At 56.8% G+C, this 19,873-nt stretch overlaps 9 protein-coding genes and 1 pseudogene across 9 annotated transcripts; 5 read left to right on the top strand and 5 right to left on the bottom strand.

Annotated features, from left to right (window-relative positions):
- Window positions 1-314: 314 nt before the first annotated feature.
- Window positions 315-1,288, bottom strand: ACA1_174610 (Rasrelated GTPase; the record flags this gene model as incomplete). The annotated part of the gene is made up of 4 exons (XM_004356647.1): window positions 315-403; window positions 502-787; window positions 898-1,028; window positions 1,237-1,288. The coding sequence occupies 4 exons, from the start codon at window positions 1,286-1,288 to the stop codon at window positions 315-317; spliced, it is 558 nt and encodes a 185-aa protein (XP_004356700.1).
- A 378-nt stretch (window positions 1,289-1,666) lies between these two features.
- ACA1_174620 (late embryogenesis abundant protein) lies at window positions 1,667-2,529 on the bottom strand (the record flags this gene model as incomplete). The annotated part of the gene is made up of 6 exons (XM_004356648.1): window positions 1,667-1,720; window positions 1,798-1,857; window positions 1,926-2,006; window positions 2,136-2,235; window positions 2,334-2,389; window positions 2,497-2,529. The coding sequence occupies 6 exons, from the start codon at window positions 2,527-2,529 to the stop codon at window positions 1,667-1,669; spliced, it is 384 nt and encodes a 127-aa protein (XP_004356701.1).
- A 79-nt stretch (window positions 2,530-2,608) lies between these two features.
- On the top strand, window positions 2,609-5,242 carry ACA1_174630 (alanine aminotransferase, mitochondrial, putative; the record flags this gene model as incomplete). Its single annotated transcript, XM_004356649.1, has 11 exons — window positions 2,609-2,682; window positions 2,811-2,892; window positions 3,076-3,193; window positions 3,401-3,570; window positions 3,676-3,756; window positions 3,899-4,048; window positions 4,158-4,253; window positions 4,356-4,435; window positions 4,523-4,770; window positions 4,864-5,001; window positions 5,115-5,242. 11 exons carry the CDS (start codon window positions 2,609-2,611, stop codon window positions 5,240-5,242), a joined length of 1,365 nt encoding a protein of 454 aa, XP_004356702.1.
- A 909-nt stretch (window positions 5,243-6,151) lies between these two features.
- On the bottom strand, window positions 6,152-7,135 carry ACA1_174640 (uncharacterized protein; the record flags this gene model as incomplete). The annotated part of the gene is made up of 3 exons (XM_004356650.1): window positions 6,152-6,358; window positions 6,478-6,996; window positions 7,073-7,135. The coding sequence occupies 3 exons, from the start codon at window positions 7,133-7,135 to the stop codon at window positions 6,152-6,154; spliced, it is 789 nt and encodes a 262-aa protein (XP_004356703.1).
- Window positions 7,136-7,876: 741 nt separating this feature from the next.
- ACA1_174650 lies at window positions 7,877-8,497 on the top strand (annotated as a pseudogene).
- A 225-nt stretch (window positions 8,498-8,722) lies between these two features.
- Window positions 8,723-10,292, top strand: ACA1_174660 (uncharacterized protein; the record flags this gene model as incomplete). The annotated part of the gene is made up of 6 exons (XM_004356651.1): window positions 8,723-8,801; window positions 8,906-9,004; window positions 9,093-9,166; window positions 9,386-9,706; window positions 9,844-9,951; window positions 10,116-10,292. The coding sequence occupies 6 exons, from the start codon at window positions 8,723-8,725 to the stop codon at window positions 10,290-10,292; spliced, it is 858 nt and encodes a 285-aa protein (XP_004356704.1).
- A 600-nt stretch (window positions 10,293-10,892) lies between these two features.
- On the bottom strand, window positions 10,893-12,164 carry ACA1_174670 (uncharacterized protein; the record flags this gene model as incomplete). The annotated part of the gene is made up of 3 exons (XM_004356652.1): window positions 10,893-11,167; window positions 11,268-11,962; window positions 12,079-12,164. 3 exons carry the CDS (start codon window positions 12,162-12,164, stop codon window positions 10,893-10,895), a joined length of 1,056 nt encoding a protein of 351 aa, XP_004356705.1.
- A 336-nt stretch (window positions 12,165-12,500) lies between these two features.
- Window positions 12,501-14,483, bottom strand: ACA1_174680 (acid phosphatase, putative; the record flags this gene model as incomplete). Its single annotated transcript, XM_004356653.1, has 9 exons — window positions 12,501-12,572; window positions 12,665-12,729; window positions 12,791-12,910; window positions 13,131-13,182; window positions 13,285-13,477; window positions 13,574-13,721; window positions 13,816-13,873; window positions 14,101-14,196; window positions 14,319-14,483. The coding sequence occupies 9 exons, from the start codon at window positions 14,481-14,483 to the stop codon at window positions 12,501-12,503; spliced, it is 969 nt and encodes a 322-aa protein (XP_004356706.1).
- A 456-nt stretch (window positions 14,484-14,939) lies between these two features.
- On the top strand, window positions 14,940-17,465 carry ACA1_174690 (NADdependent deacetylase sirtuin, putative; the record flags this gene model as incomplete). Its single annotated transcript, XM_004356654.1, has 11 exons — window positions 14,940-15,056; window positions 15,179-15,286; window positions 15,360-15,455; window positions 15,531-15,670; window positions 15,705-15,891; window positions 15,966-16,061; window positions 16,137-16,252; window positions 16,310-16,414; window positions 16,482-16,576; window positions 16,659-16,750; window positions 16,818-17,465. 11 exons carry the CDS (start codon window positions 14,940-14,942, stop codon window positions 17,463-17,465), a joined length of 1,800 nt encoding a protein of 599 aa, XP_004356707.1.
- A 517-nt stretch (window positions 17,466-17,982) lies between these two features.
- Window positions 17,983-19,678, top strand: ACA1_174700 (Peroxin 7 (Pex7), putative; the record flags this gene model as incomplete). The annotated part of the gene is made up of 9 exons (XM_004356655.1): window positions 17,983-18,109; window positions 18,169-18,240; window positions 18,307-18,383; window positions 18,467-18,532; window positions 18,633-18,721; window positions 18,820-19,069; window positions 19,178-19,287; window positions 19,395-19,537; window positions 19,635-19,678. 9 exons carry the CDS (start codon window positions 17,983-17,985, stop codon window positions 19,676-19,678), a joined length of 978 nt encoding a protein of 325 aa, XP_004356708.1.
- Window positions 19,679-19,873: the final 195 nt, after the last annotated feature.

A 19,873-nucleotide genomic window follows, 5' to 3' on the forward strand; every position in this document is an offset into this window, starting at 1 on the left:
TTAGTTCAGTTTTTGACAAACAGTTGCCACCACTTGAAGGCTGATTCAAAGTAGTACTGGTCTCAAAAATGTTGATGTGTACATGTACCATTTATTTACACGAATATACTGTATACACGTTACTAGGAGAGACAGAGAGAGAGAAAGAGATGGGATGGCGCAGGTGCGCTCGCTGTGTCAAGGCTGGCGTCCTTGGCGCGCTTGAGGTGATGATCCTTGTGTCGGGCGACGGCCAAAGCGATCACGGGTGTGTTGCGCTCTCGGTGAGTGCACTCGGCGCACGCCGTGTTCCAGCGGTGGGTTGGAGGAGGGAGTCAACAGAGAATACACTTGCTCTCTTGCACAGGCTCCTGTGGCGCCGTGAGCTTCTCGATCTCCTCCAAAATTGTGATGAATACCTGGGCTGCACTCCCGACACACGAACGTTAGATTGGATGCAACATGTAGTGGTGCGCACACACGCACACACACGACACAACATAAAAAAAAATGTACGCGTACAAATGTTTTCGTTGTGCTTGGCAGAGCACTCGATGAAGGCGCAGTTGAGCTCCTCGGCAGTGCGCTTGCCCTCCTCGACGGAGATGCTGCGGTCGTTGTGGAGGTCGCTCTTGTTGCCCACCAGCACTCGTGGCACGGTGGCCGTGCCGCTCTCGTTGATGATCTTCTCGTTGAGCACCTTCACCGTTTCCATTGACGTGCGCGAGGCCACCGAGTACACCATCACGTAGCCGTCAATCCCAATAGTGCCTCGGAAGGGCATGATCGACTGCTCGTCCTGACCAGCCTGTGTGTCGTTGCAGCGTGAAGAAGGCAAAGATGAGTAACTCTGGAAAAGAGGATCGAAGCAACGATCTAAAACGACCTCCCCACCCAGAGAGCTGTCTGCAGACGTACGGTATCGATAATCTCGAGCTCGTATTCGGTGCCCTTGTGCTTGAGAGTCTTGTGGAAGGTGTTTTCGATTGTGGGGTTGTACGCCTCTGCGAAATGGTTCTCCGAGAATTGGATCGTCACGGCTGACTTACCTGTGCCAACGAATGCACAAAGTGAAATGATTAGAGAGAGCAAGAGCAAATGCATCATCTACAGAGGGCGGCACGGGCATAGAGGCATGAGGAAGGCGGCCTCCAACTCATCCATCCTCACCGCCATCTCCGCGTAGAGGTGCGACCATCTGCAGAGATGAAGCCAGAGGGATCGAGTAGCACAACCAGGTGCAAGGGAGGGACGTACCAACAGCTCTGAAACCCACCACAGCAATCTTTCGGGACTTCTTCAACGGCATTTTGGTCGTAATGGATTAACGCGGCAGAAGATGAAGATGGAGATTGATGCAAATTTGCAAACGAAGCCTTGTTTAAATGTGATGCGATTGGAATAACGCCTACCGAATGATGTGTGCTGTCCTTTCGGGCGCAGTAGCAGTGGAATTACAAAGTCTGAATGCGGAGCGTCTCTGGGCGGAACTTCCCCAGAGCTCTTTTTTCCTCCGTCTCTTCCGCCTCTGGGCTCTCGAGAAAATAAAATAAATTCAATTTCCTGATCCGGCACGATCGGAATTTTGCTGCATTTTTTGTGCGCCAACGCAACACGCAACACACAGCGCACAGCGCGACGCACGCAACACATGCAACACGGTCGCTCTGCCGGGAAGGGACTGGTCTTAGTCGGCTGCGAGCTCTTCGAGCATGGAAAGCTCCATCTTGAGCTGTTCCATCTGTTTGCACAGCACCGCAGTGATGACCACGTTAGGGACAGGAAGGTGAGATAGAGCCGATCGGTCGGGTGCAGCACCTTGGGGTTCTGTTCTTCCTTCAATTTGATGGCCTCCTCTGGCTGCAGCTCTTTTAGCAGCTGATGGAAGAAGAAGGACAGTTATGAGCTGATGTACAATGTTTGTTGGCCAAGCACGATGGCTTTACCTGGTTGTAGTAGTCGAGGGCGTTGGTGGCGCAGCTCTTGGCCTCCGCAAAGTCCTCGTTGAAGTAGGTCGTACCCGCGCTCTGCGCATAACCGCCATCACAGCACCAACCGATTGAGCAGGACGCCGCAACGACGCCAGAGCCAACAAGCCGGCGCTACATTTTCAACACCTCTTTGAGCTCGTGGAGCAGTAGTAGTGGTAGTAGTACCTCGCGCGCGTTCTCGATCTCGTCGCGGGCCTCAGAGAAGAGCGCGGCCAGCTTCTCCAGCTCCTTCCTTCGCTCTGCCAGCACGTTCGCGTAGCCGCGCCTGCGGAATAGAACATACAAGATTAGCGCCGAGGGTGTGGGATGATTGACAGATTGATATGCAAGGGTGAAGAAAAGGGCACCGATGGCTGGACAGACGTGGTGTGCGCCGTGATGTAGCCCAGGTAGCGGCCGATGAGGGTCGCTGAAGAAGGCTGTGTAGCTGCATGCGAGAGGAATCGAGAAGGAGGGGAGGAACTCGTGTGGCGGTCGTCGTGCTGGCCGCATAATGCAAAGCAGGTGCGGTGGCCCGGCTCGGCACCATCGAAACGTTCAATCTCAGCGCAGCTCTCATCTTGGCTAAAATAAATTTAAAAAGAAAAAGAAATGAGAAGAAAGTCATTTTTTTGCAGCGAGACCACAACAAAAAGGAGATGGAGGCACAAGCGCTGATGCAGAAGATTTTGCGTGTGGAGAACATGAACCAGGTCATCCTCAACAAGGTTCAGTATGCTGTCAGGTAACGAATTATCGTCCTATTTATAATGGTTTACACAAAGGTCTAATCATAAATATGTACAACTAAAATGTCACTTTATCTCACATAAATAAGTAATATTACGTAATTGGGGGCAGGGGAGAGCTAGTTATCAGGGCGGAGGAGCTGGAGCAGACCTTGCGCGACCCGGCCAGGCGCGACTCGCTGCCCTTCAAGGAGGTGATCTACTGCAACATCGGCAACCCTCAGCAGCTTAGGCAGAAGCCCATCACCTTCTACCGACAGGCACGTGCCACCCTTATCTCCCTCCCTCTCATCTCTCCCACGACCTTTCTCTCACGTTTTCTAATTTTAATTTTTTTGTTTTTGTTTTTCATTTTATTTAATCTCTAAAAAAATCAGGTGCTGTCTCTGCTCGAGTATCCGGCGCTGCTGGAGAGCGCCGATGCCGAGCGGCTGTTCCCGAAGGACGCCATCGCTCGCGCCAAGTCCATCCTCCACGACATACCCGGCGGACTTGGTAGACGCCACACGACACGACACGACACGACACGACACGACACGACACGACACGACACGACACGACACGACACGACACGACACGACACGACACAGTGCAGACTCTGAAGTGCTTGCGCGTTCGCGTGGGTGGTGGTGGTGGTGGTGGTGGTGGTGGTGGTGGTGGTGGTGGTGGTGGTGGTGGTGGTGGTGGTGGTGGTGGTGCGAGGGGCGTACAGCAACAGCAGGGGCGAGAGGACCGTGAGAGAGCACGTGGCCGAGTTCATCAGCGAGCGGGACGGATTCGCGTGCGACATGGAGGACGTGTTCCTCACCGACGGCGCCAGCGCGGGCGTCGTCAAGATCCTCCAGTGCCTCATTCGCGATGAGAAGGACGGCGTACGGGCGCCCTTCACGTTGCGCTGCGCTGCCGCTCTCATGAGATGATTCACCACGTGCGTGTGCCGTGTGCCGTGTGCCGTGTGTGCGTGTGCGGCGGTGTAGATCCTGATCCCCATCCCGCAGTACCCGCTCTACTCTGCCACCATTCCGATGCTCGGCGGCACCCAGCTCAAGTACTACCTCGTACGTATCGCTCTTCTTTTTTATTATTGTTTATTATTACATCTTTTATAGTAATAATAAACAAATAAACGAACAAACAAATAAATGGTAATAATAATAATAAATAATTTTATGCCTTAATTATGATTCATTGTTCGCGTAGGACGAGGAGAAGGGGTGGAGCCTCAACATCGCCGAGCTCGAGTCCATCGTGGAGCAGGCCCTCGCCAAAGGGGTGACCCCGAGGGCGATGGTGGTCATTAACCCCGGCAATCCCACAGGCCAGTGCCTCGACACCGCCAACATGCAACAGGTGAGTGTGGTGTGTGTGGTGTGTCGTGTGTGCCGTGTGTGCCGTGTGTGTCGTGTGTGTCGTGTGTGTCGTGCGTGTGGATCGCTTACGATTGTACGCCTGGCGAAAGGTGATCGAGTTCTGCCATCGACGACGAGTGCTTCTCATGGCGGACGAAGTGTACCAGGCCAACTCGTACATTCGCCCCTTCACCTCGTTCAAGAAGGTACCCCTCCTCCTTCGGCCTCTTGTTAGTTTTTGTGTGCGTGTCTTTCTGCAATTATATCAACATATTAGCATTGCATCATACGTGTGACGTGTTGGGCAGGTATTGCGGAGCATGGGTGAGGCCTACGCTGGGTTCGAGCTCGTGTCGTTCCATTCCGTTTCCAAGGGCGTGATTGGAGAGTACGTCGTGACACACGACACGCACACGCAACGCACACACGAAACACGCGACACGCGCACCGCTCACATTCGCTTGCGTTCTACCAGGTGCGGCCACCGGGGCGGCTACATGGAGCTCGTGGGGCTCGACATCGCCGTCAAGCAGCAGATCTACAAGCTCGCCTCGATCTCGCTCTGTCCCAACATCGCCGGTCAGGTGGTGGTGGACCTGATGGTGCGCCCGCCCAAGCCCGGCGACGACTCCCACGACCAGTTCCAGCGCGAGACGCAGGCCACCTTCGAGTCCCTCAAGAAGCGCGCCGGCCTCCTCGCCACGGCCCTCAACCAGCTCGAAGGTTCCGTTTCCGCCGAAACCACCGCCATCGCCACCTTAAACGTTTTGTCGGCCGCCACCTTACATGCTTGTTGGGGGGTACCTACTGGTGCAGGCGTGACGTGCAACCCGGCGGAGGGTGCGATGTACCTGTTCCCGCGCATTCGGCTGCCGCAGCGGGCCATCGACGAGGCCAAGCGGCTCTGCAGAGCGCCCGACGTGTTCTACTGCTTTGCGCTCCTCGACGCCACCGGTACTCTACTCCCTCCTGTTCGTCCTCGCAGTCTCAAGATTGACACGCACACGCACACGCACACGCCCCACCGCACACGCACACGGCAGGCATCTGTGTGGTGCCCGGGTCAGGCTTCGGCCAGAGGGATGGCACGTTCCACTTCAGGACGACCTTCCTGCCGCAGGAGGAGCAGATTCGCAGCGTCGTCGCTGCCATGGCCGCCTTCCACGCCCGCTTCATGGACCAATGGCGCGAGTGACCACCGCCAAAGAATTTTAGCATTCCTTTTGGGGCAAGGACGGAATGTCGAATATTTGTGAGTTTTTGGCGATCACCGCACGGACAAGCTCGCGTTTCTTCATTTGGATTTGATTGTCCTCTCGGCCCCTTCGGTTTGATTGATTGACTTTTGCTTGGGGCCAATGCGCAAGCTACGCCTTGGAGGATGCCAGGAGATTCAACAAGACAGCAGACGCAGCAGATGAGATGCGCCAATCACCTGCCCGCTCCCCGCTGCCAGTGCCGCACTTCCCTCCGGGCACCCGACCACCAGGCGCCAACTGTGGGTCCTGAGCGTGGCACAGTGCGATGCCATGTTGGCCTACTATGGCCTTGTGCAAGCGGTGGCGTTCGATAAGCGTCTCAGGCTTGCACAGCACCTTGGCATCCGTCTCTAGAGACTCTAGACACAAGCTCTTTGTTTCATTGTAGACCTCACCGCACGACACACACGACGCACACGACGTACAACACACGCCACACACCATAGTGAAGAGTGTGAACTATGTTCATGTCTTTTGTTGGGAGCGGATGTAGCGGAGGCGTCGGGCTTTGGCCCATCGCTCCCGCCGCTCGGCCCACGCCCGCAGGTCGACATCTACACCGAGCGGGGCGAGGGCCCGCTGCACGATTTCCCCGCGCTTCCGTCGCACCTCGCGCCAGTCCCACTCGTCCACCGTCCGCCTGCACCTCTTGTACACCTCTCTGTCGGGGCATCGTCACGGGGTGTCATGCCAGGCGTGTGTTGCGTGTGTGTCGTGTGTGTGTGTGTGCGTGTGGTGTGTGTGTAGTCAATGTACCGCGAGAAGTCTTTGCCTCCGTCGGTGGTGGTTTGCCAGACGTCGTAGGGCGCTCGCGCGTACTCGTTCCACAGGTTGATGACCCCGCTCTACAGGCCGGGAGGACGGGGTGAGATTTGCGTTGCGTTGCGTTGCGTTGTGCTGGCTTTTGGCCACGTGGGCTCCACGACGTAGGGACGTACCATGTGTGCGGCACCGAACACGCCGACGACCTTGGGACCCTTGGCCTCCCGCAGCTGCTTGATGAAGCACAGGTCCCGCTCCACCCCAGACTCGTGGTATGCGCTCCCATAATACTGCACACGACACACACGACACACGGCACACACGACACACACGGCACACACGACACAACGCGACACGCGCACAACAGGTCAGTGCTGGGTGTCGGTCGATGAAGGGATGGTGGGTCTACCTTGGGCCGGTTGTGGAGGAATTCGACGGCGTCGAGGAAGCGCCGCGGGGCCGGGTGGCCCCGCGTCACCCAGTCGCCGACGTGCGCGCACGCCACCACCGTGCTCGACACCGCAAACATCAACGCCCGCCCCGCCAGCGACACCGGCGGTGGACCCTCATCATCTTCTTCTTGTGTTGATGATGATGGTGCTGATGATGATGGTGGTGATGTTGGTGACGATGATGATGGTGATGGTGATGGTGATGGTGATGGTGATGGTGATGGTGATGGTGATGGTGATGGTGATGGTGATGGTGATGGTGATGGTGATGGTGATGGTGATGATGAAGAAGACGACGATGACGACGATGCCTCGTATTCGGCGCGGAGCTGACGGGGCGAGACCCAGTCCATGAGCGCCCGCGGGCCGTGCCTGTCGGTGCCCCAGCGGAGAGTCTCGAATCGCGTGTGGGCCTGGCACCAGTGGTTGTAGTACGGATGCTCGGCGTGCCACGGCTGCGCCTCACGCAGCTCCGCCTACGCCGCGCGTGTGGTGAGTGCGGTGAGTGCGGTGTGTGCGGCGCAGTGTGTGCGGTGTGTGCGGCGGCGGGACCTTGTGCAGGTGCGCCCATTCGCAAACGGGGATGAACTCCTGGTGTGCGCGCAGTTGTGGCATCCGAGGCAGCAGCCGCGTGAATGACTCTGGATCGTCCCACAGTGAGTGTTGCACGCGTGTGCGTGTTGCGTGTGCGCGTGTGCGGTTGGTGAGAGGCACACACCCGGGTAGACCGCCTCGGAGACCACGCTCTGTGGCCGCTCTCGCTCCAGCACCCGCAGCGCCAGCTCTCCCGACGACATCGGCGTCGCGTGATTTGTACCTGCAATAAATAAATAAGTTTGTTTATTATTTTATTTATTAATTCAAATAACAAAAGAAATAGTTTTGGATGAAATGGAGGGAGGGCGTGCCGACGAGGGTGAAGGAGCGTCCGTCGAAATCGAAGGCGTAGACGAAATCGCGCAGGCGGCGGTCCGTCTGGTCGTAAAGCCGCACCTCGCTCGGGTCCAGCCTTGGCTGGCCGGGTTGTGGCAATGTCGTTGATGATGAGGCGTGGTGCACCAGTCGGCGCCCTGCCACCCGCCCATGCAGCGCAGAGCAGCAACCAGCCGACGCCCCCAACCTCTTGGCCATCTCTTTGATATTTCTTTTCTCGTTTCCTTCATTTTCTTTATTTCCTTGCGTGATTTTCTTCTATTTTAAAGTGAAACGATTATGGTTGGCTCGTCCTCACGAGATCCTCAGTGATTCGTGTGCTCTTTTCTTTTGCGCCTTCTTCAGCTCCTCTTCAGCTAACCACCCGTTGGGTCCCAAAGCAGGAGTTCTCTTTGCTATCTAGCTTCCAAGGCTGATCCGGTCATGACCACCGCCGCCTTGCTCGTGTGCCTGGTGGGCGCCGCAGTGCTGTTGGTCGCCGCGGCGGCCCAGGCCCAGCCGGCCCCGCCGCTGTGGGACAAGGCCTTCAAGTTCGTCGCCTCCGTCGACTCCCCGCCGCCGACCACCACCGTCTCCATGCAGTACCACTACCGCTGGGACCTCCCGGCCGTCGCCCAGGTCCTGACCAACCAGCTGGGCCAGACCTTCATCATCTTGAACGTCAAGACCAACACCTGGCGCGTCACGCCGGGCAACCGCACCTGCTGCCTCTGCACCAACCCCAACGCGTGCGGTCACGTGACACCGCCCGCGCCCGACTGGCTGCGCTCGGGCAACACGACGCGGTACCTGGGCGTGACGACCATCAACGAGCGCGACTGCCACGGGTGGGCCAAGACGAGCCCGGTGGCCGAGTTCGGGTGGTGGACCAGCGTGGCGACGGGCCAGCCGTGCCAGCTGGCGTGGCTGCTGGGCGCGACGATCAACATGGTGATGAGCTCCTACACGAACGACCCGAGCCTGGTGCCGGACTCGACCTTCGAGGTGCCGCCCTACTGCCCCTACCACGAGACCGACCCCAACTGCAACATCTCCTCCTTCTGATTTGATTCATCTTTATTGGTTTATTTGTTAATTTTGTTTATTGATTTTCTGTTTCTCGAAGCAAATACACTTTATTATTTAAAAAATAAAAATACATTTATTATTACAAGAACAGCAGCGTTCGAAGCAATGCGTGCTGGAGGATGTAATCGTCTGAGCTCGTTGAAAGGACCACCCGCTCTACGATTTCTCCATTCGACGCCTCCATTACGCCTGAAGACCGACATGTCCGCCAGCGCAGATCCCTTCCTGCGTGGTCGCGTTGCTCGATTCGAGCATGCAGGCAAAGCATTTGTGCTCGTCGGTGCATAGCCCAGCCTCTTTTCAATGATTATAATTAAATAATCCATTTATTTATTCATTTATTCACTAATACAATTTTAATTGCCTATTTTTAATATAAATCAGGAACTCACCACGGGCTGCCGCGAGCGAGTAGCATTGCTGTGGAGCGCGTGCTGGAGGCCGAGCGACCCGACACCATCGTCGCCGAATCCACCTACTCTCGTACCCTCCCCTACACTTTCTCTGTTTTTCGTGTGCGTGTGCGGTCGAATGTGTGCGTGTAGCGCGTGGCGCTGATTCTTGAGCCCAGGCTTCAAGCTGCCGCCCTACGACACCCGAGCCTGCGAGTTCGCCTTCACCTCGCAGTGGGCTCTCAAACACAATGTGCGCACTCTCCCACCACCCTTCTCTCGTCCTGACACCACCTCAACACACGACACACACGACACACACGACACACACGACACACACGACACACACGACACACACGACACACACGACACACACGACACACACGACACACGACACACCACACACACGACACACACGACACACGACACACCACACACACCGTCGTCGTCTCGGCAGGTGCGTCTGGTTCAGGGCAACCCCGTCCATCGCTCGATCCAGGGACTGCACCGGCCCTTCCACGAGGTGCGCTGGGGCGGCATCCCCGCCGAGGAGCAGTCGGGCGCCTACGTGCGGCCGCCGCCGGCCGGCCACGCCAACACCGACGTGACGTCATCAATGTCGATGTCGACGTCTTTGTGGTCCGCGGGCGCGCGGTGGCTGCTCGGGGCGTCGGTCCCGCTGTACTCGGCGGCCGTGGTGCCCCTCCTGCGGCTGGGCGACCTGGCGAGCCGCGGCACGCACCGGCTCCTCGAGTGGGACGACCGCAACTACTTCCTCCACCACCACCCTCTCGTAATGTCCATTCTCTTTTCCATGCGTGTCGTACTGTGTCGTGTGTCGTGTGTCGTGTGTCGTGTGTCGTGTGTCGTGTGTCGTGTGTCGTGTGTCGTGTGTCGTGTGTGGTCTCATCGCCTGGAGACGCAGCGCAGGAGTACAAGGTGTACATGAGCAGCGTCGAGAGGGAGATGTTCTTCATCAAGGCCCTGCGCGAAGCACCGGGCACCAAGGTCGTGGGCGTGTTTGGCATGCTCCATCTGGTACCTCCCTATTTCCCCTCCCCCTTTGCTTCTTCTCCAATTAATCAATGCGACGCGTCGTGTGTGTCGTGTGTGGGTCGTTGTGTGGTGTGTGTGTGTGTGTGGTGGTCGTGTGTGTGTGTGTGTGTGGGTCGTGTGTCTGTTGTGTGTCGTGTGTGCCGCAGGCGGGAATTATGGCGATGTGGGAGGAGTACGGCAAGGCGCCGTATCGGCTGTGGCAGACAACGGAGCACGAGGGCAAGGACGTCACCAGGGCGCTGGCCACGGCCTACATGCCCGCCGTCGCCGCCCACTGGCAAGCCCACATCCAAGCTCTACAAAAACAAAACAAAAAAATGTAGATTATCAACCATCAATGAAGCTCGACCTGAGCAGCCGAACCTCTCACGTGGCAGGACACATCCACAGCCTTCTGTGGAGAAGGTCTTGAGCAGCACCCACGCAATGCTGGGCGCATCAGGCACCGTTGCCTCGGCCTTGGCGGTCACTGCGAGTCCGTACATGTGCAAGGGGATGATCAGGTAATGATCAAGACCAATGCATGGTATGGTGGCCTGCTTCGTGTGTGCGTGCCGTGCGTGCGTGCGTGTGTAGTGTGTGTCGTGTGTGTGTGTGGGAGCCGCATAGACTGAGTCATCGACGATCCTGTGGTAGCCCACGCTGGTCTCGTTCAGGTCACGCCCGATCTTGCTCGGCCAGAGATCGGCCTCAGGCCTGTTCAGAACCCACGAGCCGGTGGACACCTTGCAGCGGTAAAGGTCCATTTTTTTAATCTCCTTCTCCGCAACCCAAGGAATCACTTTCCTTTACGCGAGCTTTCTCTAGCCGTAGTCATCTCTCTGGACAGCCCTGAGCATCTCCATACTACACTGTAGAGACAATATATATTCTTTCTAAATCTGTTTCCCAACCCCCAGCTGGTGGAGAAGAAGGTAGCTTGCTTAGCTGCGGGCCTGGTCGGGGGCCACGCCGACGGCCTCGGGGTTGACGGCAAGGCCGATCATAGCGCTGTCCAAGTCGCGGAGGGCCTCGCGGGCGATGGTGAGGAACTGCTGCGAGCGCGCGGACTCGATCTGGTTGACGACGAACCAGACCGAGGAGCCGAAGGGGGCCTCGGGCTCGATGCACGACTTGCCATCGACCTCGATCAGGGCCACTTCGCCATCGGCCAGGTAGGGCTGGAGCTCGTCCGCAGGGACCACGCCGACCCAGTTGGCTGTCGTCGCATTACCACCACTTAGCCCAACCAACACACACGACACACGACACACACGACACAGGGCACACGACACACACACGCGGGCCGTGTAATGTACCTCCGCGCTCGGCGACGGAGCTGGCGACAGTGAGGGTGTCGACCACCTCGTCGAAGCGGATCGAGCCGACCGACACGTCGCACCCGGTGGCCACGCGCTGGACGTGGGTCGACACGGCGCCGTTGTGGCCGATGAACTTGGTCGCGCGGGCCTCGTCAGCCTTGAGCTCTTCGCAGAGCTCGGTCTTGGTCCACGAGGTCCTGACCGTGTTCGACTCCGAGGTCGACACGACGAAGCAGGTCGAGGTGCGGCCAAAGGCGAAGAGCTTGATGGTGCTCGGGTCGGGGATGGCGGAGAGCTCGGCCGACCGCGGATCGCGCGAGGCGAGGCCCACCTCGACGCCGGCGAACGAGGCCACGTAGCCGGGACCGGTGCCGACACCGCGCACGGCACCGAGGCACGGGAACTCGGAGTCGGCGTTGAGGGCGTCGGAGATGGCGTTGGCCAGGGGCTCGGCGGTGGTGCTGCCGATCATGACAAAGGCGCAGGTCTTGCACATCTCGCACGTCTCGCACGTTTCACAGGTCTCGCAGGTCTCGCACGTTTCACAGGTCTCGCACGTCTCACAGGTCTCGCACTCCTCGCACGTCTCACACGTCTCACACGTCTCGCAGGTCTCACATGTCTCGCAATCGTCGCACTCCTCGCACTCGGGAGCTTCGCACTCGGGAGCGGCGGGGATCATTCCTTCGAAGCTGAGTAGAAAAAGAGATGGGTGAGATTGTTGATAAGATGAAGATGAAGATGAAGATGAAGAGGAATAACATTCAGAATGTTGAGCTTCTTTTGGGAATGGGAGAGTTTGACGTACTTGAAGTTGACAACGGTCTCAGAGCTGACCTGCTGGGAGGCCAAAAGCGCACAGAGGGCGGCAAGGAGTAGGAAGGCGATCTTCATCTTTTTCTTGTACAAACCCCAGTTGCTTCGTGGAGTGAACAAGAAAAAAAGGTGGTGTAGAAGAAAGACTTATCCCTTCTTCAAGACTCGACCCCCATTGGTATCCACGGTACCAAACACAGTTTGCACGTTTACCAAAAAATTCTGGAAGAATTTAAATAACCCAAATCAACCGTACTTTCCTTTTATGGTTGTAGTTGCACGTCAGCGCTACAAGGTAATAAAGATATTCGGAGATATACGATTGATATTTCAATTCTAGAAGAATTCAAAAAAAAAATCGTTAAGCGTGTGGTATGTACAGAAATGAAACTGGTCAGCTTTCCCGCCACGTACTCAAAACAGCTGGCCACCGTCTCTGATGCTCCCGTCCTCCATTCGCACCCACGTCTTGGCCAGCATCTCATTCTGTTGAGAGTCGAAACAAGTATGTACGTTGCGTGTTGTGTGCCTTTTGCGTTTTGTGGTGCGTGTCGTGCGATGGTGCCCCGTGTGCTTACCTGTGAGAATTGTCGAAGCTCGATCACTCGGGCGCCTCGAGCCCACGTGCCGTATCCACCGTAGCCTGCCCCCGTGTGAGAGCTGGCTGAAGCGCAAGCACCCGGAGAGAGGGAGGTGTACAGTACCAGAGTGTCGGCCAAAGCACAGATGGACGCCCTTCTGCTGGCAACACCAGTCGTTGCCGTGGTCGTGGCCCACGAACGTCGCCCTCACGTCGCCCATCTCCACAAAGGCCTCGAACAGCCCTGCGAGGAAAAGAGAAGAGAGTGTACAACGCGGTGTGTTAGTTGAGGGTGCGCTGTCGCTGTCGGATACGGCCATACTGCGCAGAAAGCACCGCTTCCCATCCGAACAGCGAAGTTAAGCTGCGCCAGGCGGTGTTAGTACTGGGGTGGGCGACCACCCGGGAATCCACCGTGCCGTATCCTTTTGTGTGTATGTGTTTTGTTGTGCCTGCATACATACCATTGCTTGTATCCACCGGCGTGACATCATCGTCCGCTTCACCGAAGCACTCCTTCGTGGTGGTGCGCGTGCGTGTGCGGCAGTCGTGTGCGTGTGCGGTTAGCGTGCATAGTGGAGAGTGAACGAAGCGTGGTGGGCGGTTAAAAAAACATACCTTGTCGGTGGGCGAGAAGATGGCGTCGTAGTGCTCCAGCGGGATGTGGAAGAACGCCAGCGCGGGCACCGGGCGCTTGGTCGGGTCCTGTTGCTGTCGCAGAGAGGCCGAAAGGTTGCGGTACCAATCCACCTGCGCCTTGTCCACGATCTCCGGCAGGCGTCCGCCGCCAGTGTCGAACAGGTAAAGCAAACTGCAATCGCACATGTTAGTGTCGTGTGTCGTGCGTGTCGTCGTGCGTGTCGTGCGTGTGTCGCGTGTTGTGTCGTGCCGTCGCAAGAAGACAAACCTGACGGGAGCATCGACAGCAGAGCTGGCCGCGTGGGGCAGGATGGGCAGGTAGTAGTTGCTCACTCCGTGCAGTGACGGCGGGCCGAAGTGGGAAAGCGAGAGCGGAAACGAAGTGTCGAATCTCATCAAATCACTCCTTCTACCGCCTGCGTCAAGTCGCGCACACGCACACGCACCACCACACGCACACATGAGTTTGACGTGCAGTGGCAATCGCAGGCTGTGTGCGTTGAAGCGGACCTGAGCCGTCGGCGAGATCGTCGTGGTTGCCAAAGACAGCGGCCCATCGATACCCGCCCTGTAGCGCCCCCGAACCGCATGAGCCCAAGGCAGCGACATCGAAGAAGAAGAAGAAGATCAGCAATGAAGGAAGAGGGGTGCCTCGATGCAGGGCTGGAGCAGCTGCGCCCAGTAGCGCGTGGCATTGCTGTGGATGTTGTTGCCCGTTATCTGATCACCGGAGAAGACCACCAGGTCGGGTCGCTCCGACCTGACGAGAGGCGATGGTCAGAACAGAAGGAGAACGTTCTGGAAGGGGAGGATGATGGTGGTGGCGTACTGCAGCACGGCACGCATGAGCCTGGTCGAGTTGGTGTCCTGCACGGGACCCCACCACACGTCCTGCGTAGGAGCAAGTTTTGAGGGCCTTCATCTTCTGCGTAGAAGTAGAAGCTGCAAAAGATGAAGGGATGGTGGAGAGTGCCGCTCAGAGCTGGCAAAGAGAAGAGGATGCATCCACTCACCTCGCCCTCACCAAAGTGGATGTCGGCGAACTGGACGATCTTGAAGCTGCCATCTGCGCGCAAGCGAAGCGTTCGATCCACGGTCAAAGAGTCCCTCGCTTGAGCCACGGTAAGCAGGCATGCAGCAAGCACGCAGAAGACCGCAAGGGGTCCTGCACCGTGCATTGAAGAACTCTGAGGACTGTTGGCTGCAGATTCAATCTTGTCTTCCGCGTCAAAACTCGAGTGCCGACTCTTGTCTTGGCAGACGGGGAAAAGGCTGTCGACACGGAAACGTTGGGTAGCCGTTGTGCAATCTTCTGGCATTTGGTAGCAAGTCATCATAGTTCGTATCAATCATCTAATTAAACACAAGCGAAGGTAGTAATCGAAGATGAAGATGCTGGAGTAAACAGTCAGAATGATGGAGTAAAGCGAGTAAATGCTCGAAATTAATTGAATTAACAGCACATATACAGACAAATCGACATCCTCTATCTACTTCCCACTCTTTCCCTCTACTCTTACTCTTCTTCTACAATGGAAAGCCTCGTACTGAAGCCGAATGGAGACGACTTGGTGCTGCCTAAGAAGGAGCTCTTGCGGACGGTTCTGACGCCTCATGGAGCCAAGAGATCACGAATGGACGATGCACCGAGAGGAGAGGGGATCATTCCCTCCACTCGAGGCAAGCTCATCACCGATCATGACGCAGAGCGAAGCGCCAAAAAGAGGAAGAAGGAAACCGATACTGGAAAGGTATTTGCGTGCCCGATTACCGCGTATTTCTACATTATCGATTGATAAGCTGCGATTCGTGTACAAGTGGTTCACATTGAGCTCTTCTGACTGCTTTATGGCTGACTGCTGGTGCGAAACAGAACGCTGCCGAATCTCGCCTAATTATTAAGCGCGAGGTCAGGGACAGGCTCAGGAAAGGAACACCACTACAGAAGCTCCTCACCAAAATTGGCGTCCACTTCACCGTTGTACGTGCCACAGCATGAACGCAACTCTTCTTGATTTGTAGATGTTCGCGCCTTGCCTTACCTGACACGACAGCACCACAACTCCAAGAGCGGGACGCCACTGAACGACAGGGAGCTGCTAAGACGCTTTAAGCGCTTCATTGACAAGACGGACAGCGACAACATTGAGGTACGATTGACTGCTCGCGTCCGCCAGGTGGTTACGTCTATTGCAGCTGCTTACGGTCGCCCCTTACACGTGCAGGTTCTCCTGTCGAACTTGTCCATCTACGATGCTCTCGAGAAGTACAAGCGAAGGAAACCCAAGCTGCCCCACTCGGACGATCCCATCGACGATGTCGTACAGCTGTTCAAGTACCTGCAACCCGTCCCCTCCGTCAACGGGTGGGTTAGTGCGCCTGACCTAGTTACTCCACAGGGCGTCGAACAGGATCATGGTCGTGAGCGGTGCGGGCATTAGCGTGTCGTGTGGAGTGCCCGACTTCCGTTCGCCCGGAGGTCTGTACGAACGCATCAAGCGGGAGATGGGGCTGACCGACCCGCAGGCCATCTTCGACTTTGATCTGTTCAGGAGCGATCCCACTCCGTTCTACTCCCTCTGCAAGGTACGTGGCACCGCAGTACGTGAATGCTGTCGTACGAGCGCTGTGCTGAGACCACTGCTTTCCTATATCTGTAGGACCTCTTCCCCAAGGAAAGCCTCAACCCTTCGCCCTCGCACTATTTCATCAAGCTGCTCGAAGACAAGCACAAGCTGTTGCGTAACTACACGCAGGTATGAACAGAGAAGCCTTTCCCGAATCCCAACGCTGCGTTGGTTGTGAACATGCTTACCTTCCCGTCTGCCCAGAACATCGATACGCTTGAATGCAAGGCCGGTCTCAAGCGTATCATGCACTGCCACGGTTCGTTCGCTACGGCTTCGTGCATCCAGTGCGCCCACAGGGTCGATTGCTCCTCCATCAGGTACGCATTATTTTCGGATAATTTTTTGGATCGCAACTTACCTGGCTTGTTCGTTAGGGATGAGGTGTTGGCAGACAAGATACCCAAGTGCCCCAAGTGTCGCATCGACAAAAATGTGATGAAGCCAGACATCGTCTTCTTCAACGAGCCACTCTCCAAGAAGTAGTCTCTCTCTCTCTCTTTTCCTTGGCGTCGTGCTGGTCGATACTAAAGCGTTGCCTATTCTCAGGTTCGATCTCTCGCTGGACAAGGATCTGGACAAGGTCGATCTGCTGGTGGTTATGGGCTCCTCTCTGCGCGTACAGCCGGTGTCTATCATCCCTGGTTCGTCTCTCGCTACGACCAGTCGCTGGCGGCATCGTAGATAAACGGGCTAATTCGTGTGTGCTCGTGTACGGCTCTGCAGAGGAAGTGCGCGATGCCAACTCGGAAGTACCACAGATCCTGATCAACAGAGAGCTCGTGGGCGAACCCGACCAGTTCGACTACTTCCTCCAGGTATCTATCAACTACTCGTCTCACCCGCACAGCAACCGCATGCTTAGTTTCTTCGTCGTCTTTATAGGGTGAGTGCGACTCCATCATTGTAGAGATCTGCAAAAGACTTGGCTGGACCCTCCCCATTCCGCTCATCACGGCGCCGCCCACGCCGCTGCGTTCGGCTTCATCGAGCACCACCGTCACACACTCCTTGATCTCCTCTACGACCTCTCCCGGTCCGACGACGATCGTCCATCGCAGCTCGTCATCGTTCACGGCGACCACGTCCTCTTCCTCTGCAACCACCACATCGTCCACCTCCCTATCCGTTTCTTCGTCTTCTCTGATCGTTGTAGATTCTCCGCCGACTCCGCCCCTCTCGCACGATGAAGAGGTGAACAACGGGGCCTCTTCATCTGCCAGCTCTTCGGCGGCCGGGTTGGGGTCATCGACTTCGCTCACGATCGACGTCACCTCCAACTCGCCTCCCGGGTCGCCTCTCGCTCTCTGTCTCTCGTCGTCTCCCTCCGCGGGCCTCATCGCCACGGTCGTCAGGGAAGAGACCGGTTCGCTCTCCAGCCCTTCGCCCTCGCCGCCTCCGTTGTCATCGCTCCTTCAGGTCACCTCGTCATCATCGTCATCTTCGTCTTCGTCTTCATCATCAGCTGCGCCTCCGCCTTCACCAAGAAAGGGACTGAAGAGGATCTCGTACTCGGACTCGGAATCAGACTGATAACAACAACAACAACAGCACACATCCCAGCGACCTCTGATCCACCGAGACCGACGCAATGCACAACAACAACGACGACGACGACGACGACAATAACGACCATCACATGACGACTAACACAACCACGACGACGAAGGCGACGGTGCCGATGACCACGACGATCGACCTCGACGACGACGACAACAACACGCATGCTTGCATGGTGACGACACTACACCCACTACTCTTATTCTATTCTTCCCTCTCCTCCTTATTAGTTGCTTCTCCAAGTCCTCGCGTTTGGCGCGTGTACCATCCTCACCTCTCTACACCACCACCTTCTTCTTCGCCTGTACTTGCGTTTTGTAGCTTTATTGAGTATACAGTTCTTTTGTTTGCACATCACCATCATCGTCTTGGTGCACGAGCATTATGAGTATGGTCCGGCCAGTAACGAAAGATGTAGATGCTGCGCTTTGGTCCACACCTGGCCAAAAAAGAAAAGAAAAGAAACCAAAGATAAAGAACCAAGCCCTCGATGGAAGGCCTGCCACCAGCACCCCTGCCCCCGTTCGAGACGGGTCTGAGCTGCTACAGCGTTGAGTTCTCGCCGTTCGAGGACAACAAGCTCGCGGTTGCCTGCTCGCAGCACTTCGGCATCATCGGTGCGGAAATCGCGACTTCCCAGGCTTGATTATAATCTAATCGTGCTGCGCTTCGACAGGAAATGGACGTCAGCTGGTGCTCCAGGCAATGCCAGGAGGTATGACCGTAGTTGCAGCCTTCGATACACAAGGTATGAATAATTAACATCAAATCAAGTAAATCACAATTAATGATTAAATCCAAACCCTGGTGCCAGATGGGCTGTATGACTGCACCTGGAGCGAAAACAACGAACGTCACCTCCTCTCCTCATCTGGCGATGGCTCCATCAAGGTTCCTGCCCCCTCGGCCACGCGCGTTTCCTTGTAACCGCCCAGCGAGCCTCACAACCTCCTACACGAACTTGGCCCGCACAGTTGTGGGACACCGGGCTGCCGCCTGCACAGAACCCCCTGCGCAGCTTTCACGAGCACACGAACGAGGTGCCTCCTCCCGCTACCGACGCCATAGCGGACACGCGCTAGGCTGGCCATCAGGCCCTTGCCCGTCGGTCACACTCACTCACCTCCGTTCCTCCCTAAGGCCTACAGCGTGGACTGGAATCTGGTGGCCAAGGACAGCTTCGTCTCAGGCGCCTGGGACAACACCGTCAAGTTCTGGTCTCCCGAACGGTCGGTGCTCATTCTGTTTCGTGTGCCGGCGTGTGTGTGTCGTGTGTGTGTCGTGTGTGTGTCGTGTGTGTGCTGACTGTTGCGTGAAAACTGCACAGGCACGAGTCGATTCGCACGTGGCGGGAGCATAGCTACTGCGTGTACTCCACGATCTGGTCGCCCACGTCGGCCACTCTCTTCGCCTCAGCCTCGGGCGACGGCACCCTCCGCCTGTGGGACGTCAACGAGGCCGGCGCGGCGCTGGTGATTCCGGCGCACGGCGGCATGGAGGTGCTCACCTGCGACTGGTCCAAGTACAACGACAACATTCTTGTCTCCGGCTCCGTCGACAAGTCCATCAAAGTCTGGGTACGGCGCGGCGCGATCGATCATCTCGCAGCGCTCTGCTGACTCCAGGTGCGTGTGCGTGTGTGGCCGTGTGCGGTGTGTGCGTGTGCGGGCGGTATGTACATGCAGGATATCCGGAAGCCCAGAGATCCGCTGTTCGTGCTGCAGGGCCACACGTTCGCCGTGCGGCGCCTCAAGTGCTCGCCCTACAACGAAAACATCATCGCCTCGGTCTCCTAGTACGACTCCCACGTGCACTGGTGTTGCGCTCTCCACAACACTGACACAACTGCGTTGCGTGTGCGTGTGTGTGTGTGTGTGTGTGAGTGTGTCGTGTGCCACACAGTGACATGTCGATGATGTTGTGGGACCTGGGACGGCCGGAGGATCCCTTCATGCAGCGGTACGAGCACCACACGGAGTTCGCGCTGGGCGTCGACTTCAACATCTTCGTGGAGGGCCAGGTCGCCACCTGCGCCTGGGACGAACGTACGTTGAACCTTCTTTTCTCTCATCGTCATCGACTATCGAGTCTTGATACGTTGCTAACGTTTTGTGCAATGACGGCGTGTGCGGCGTGGTGCAGGCGTGTTTGTGTTCGACCAGAATGTTGGGCCAGTGCTGCGGTGACGCGCGACAGAGACCTGTCAAGGAATTTGATGAATGCGTAGATCAACGATCGGCGCATTCCATGAATATTAATTGTCGAACTATTCAAACAAGCGCAAGGAGTTTAGCTGGGTGTTCCTGTGTGGCTCGCACACGGTCACGGTTCTCGCTTCTCTTTTCCTGATCTTCTCGGTTTGCAGCATCCTCCAACCCCAC

Source organism: Acanthamoeba castellanii (genome assembly GCF_000313135.1).
Source record: "Acanthamoeba castellanii str. Neff unplaced genomic scaffold scf7180000084741, whole genome shotgun sequence".
In the NCBI taxonomy this organism is placed as follows: domain Eukaryota; phylum Discosea; order Longamoebia; family Acanthamoebidae; genus Acanthamoeba; species Acanthamoeba castellanii.